General features: G+C 43.1%; 1 protein-coding gene across 1 annotated transcript in view; it reads right to left on the bottom strand.

Annotated features, from left to right (window-relative positions):
• Positions 1–1,049, bottom strand: part of Pmar_PMAR028780 (chaperone protein DNAJ, putative) — a gene marked incomplete at both ends in the record, with an annotated part of 4,754 nt that extends 3,705 nt beyond the window's left edge. The window contains 3 exons of the mRNA XM_002772568.1: positions 558–693; positions 779–842; positions 982–1,049. Coding sequence (XP_002772614.1) covers positions 558–693; positions 779–842; positions 982–1,049 — 268 coding nt within the window. The remainder of the gene's footprint in view (positions 1–557; positions 694–778; positions 843–981) is intronic.
• Positions 1,050–1,201: the final 152 nt, after the last annotated feature.

Raw genomic sequence — 1,201 nt, 5'->3', positions numbered from 1 at the left:
AAACGCGATATTCGCGGTGATATGCAGTAGTTGTGAAATATATATTCTTCACCAGTGTTTTTTTTCATATCACGGCTGAAACTCTAAGCCATCTCAAGTTCTGTTTAAAAGAAGTTCTTCCTCATATTCTCGAATTCGAATGCGAAATTGGAGGCCTGGGTCAATTTTGGCACAAGAAATTGAAACCAATTTTACCAATACGAACAACAACTTGGGCATGTAGTAAGTAGAAAGATTGTTTATATCGCAAGGCCGACGATCAATGCGACTATCAGAGGCAACTCTCATCGCTACTAGGATTGCCTAAGAGTGTGTTCAACGTGAGAATTAAATCCAGTACCAGATTTAACGATTGATAATCAATTTCAGAGTCGACTCTCAGTTTAACTCCATTAAACATTGGAGTTTCACGAGCCGTGAAATGAAAAACACTAGTGAAGAATATATTTCACGACTACTACAGTCTACCCGGAATATCGCGTCTTCCACGGAGCATTACGCCACTTCACGTAAAACTCCATTATATTAAACCTGCATAACCTTTCCCGAGATACTACCGGCCTCTTGCTTGGACTCCTCGTCCGTATCAAAGGCGTCGTTACCCCGCAAGATTTGGTCCCGATGATCATCATACCACGCGCGCTCCTGTGGATCACTGAGGACTTCGTTGGCTTCTGTTATGAGTTGGAACATCTGATGAGCGCACAGCGAAGATTTTAGGCAGGGATTGCATGAGAATAGGCCCTCGCAGAAGTGCTGTAGCATTGAATGGATCTACCTTTGTTGCGTCATCAGAGTTCTGATTCTTATCTGGATGCCATTTCAAAGCGAGTTTGCGATATCTGAAGACGCGATTCGAAGAAGTTTAAAATTCCCGCTGGATTCGATTTCACTCTTGTTTGGAAAGGTAATTTTGTGTTTGTTATGAAGTGCTGGGCACTGGCAATTCCCAAGTGCACTCACAGGGGCGGAGACTATTACGCCTTTTTGATGTCGTCTGCCGAGCAACTCCGTTCAACTCCGAGAACTTCGTAGTAACATGTCTTCATTGGTAAGATAACTGCATATATGTTGCACGAAGTTATGGTAATGAGCAGTCCTCCCCCGAGTGTGAAAGTAAATACACTACTCTTCCGGTTTTACAGCAAGTGATAGGATTGAACAACGCAAATTTACAATACAAACGCTGCACATGCGGGCC

The sequence above is a fragment of the Perkinsus marinus genome (genome assembly GCF_000006405.1).
Source record: "Perkinsus marinus ATCC 50983 genomic scaffold scf_1104296960784, whole genome shotgun sequence".
In the NCBI taxonomy this organism is placed as follows: domain Eukaryota; phylum Perkinsozoa; order Perkinsida; family Perkinsidae; genus Perkinsus; species Perkinsus marinus.
Note: the sequence above shows the minus strand (reverse complement) of the source record. Positions and strands in the feature narration are given on the sequence as shown.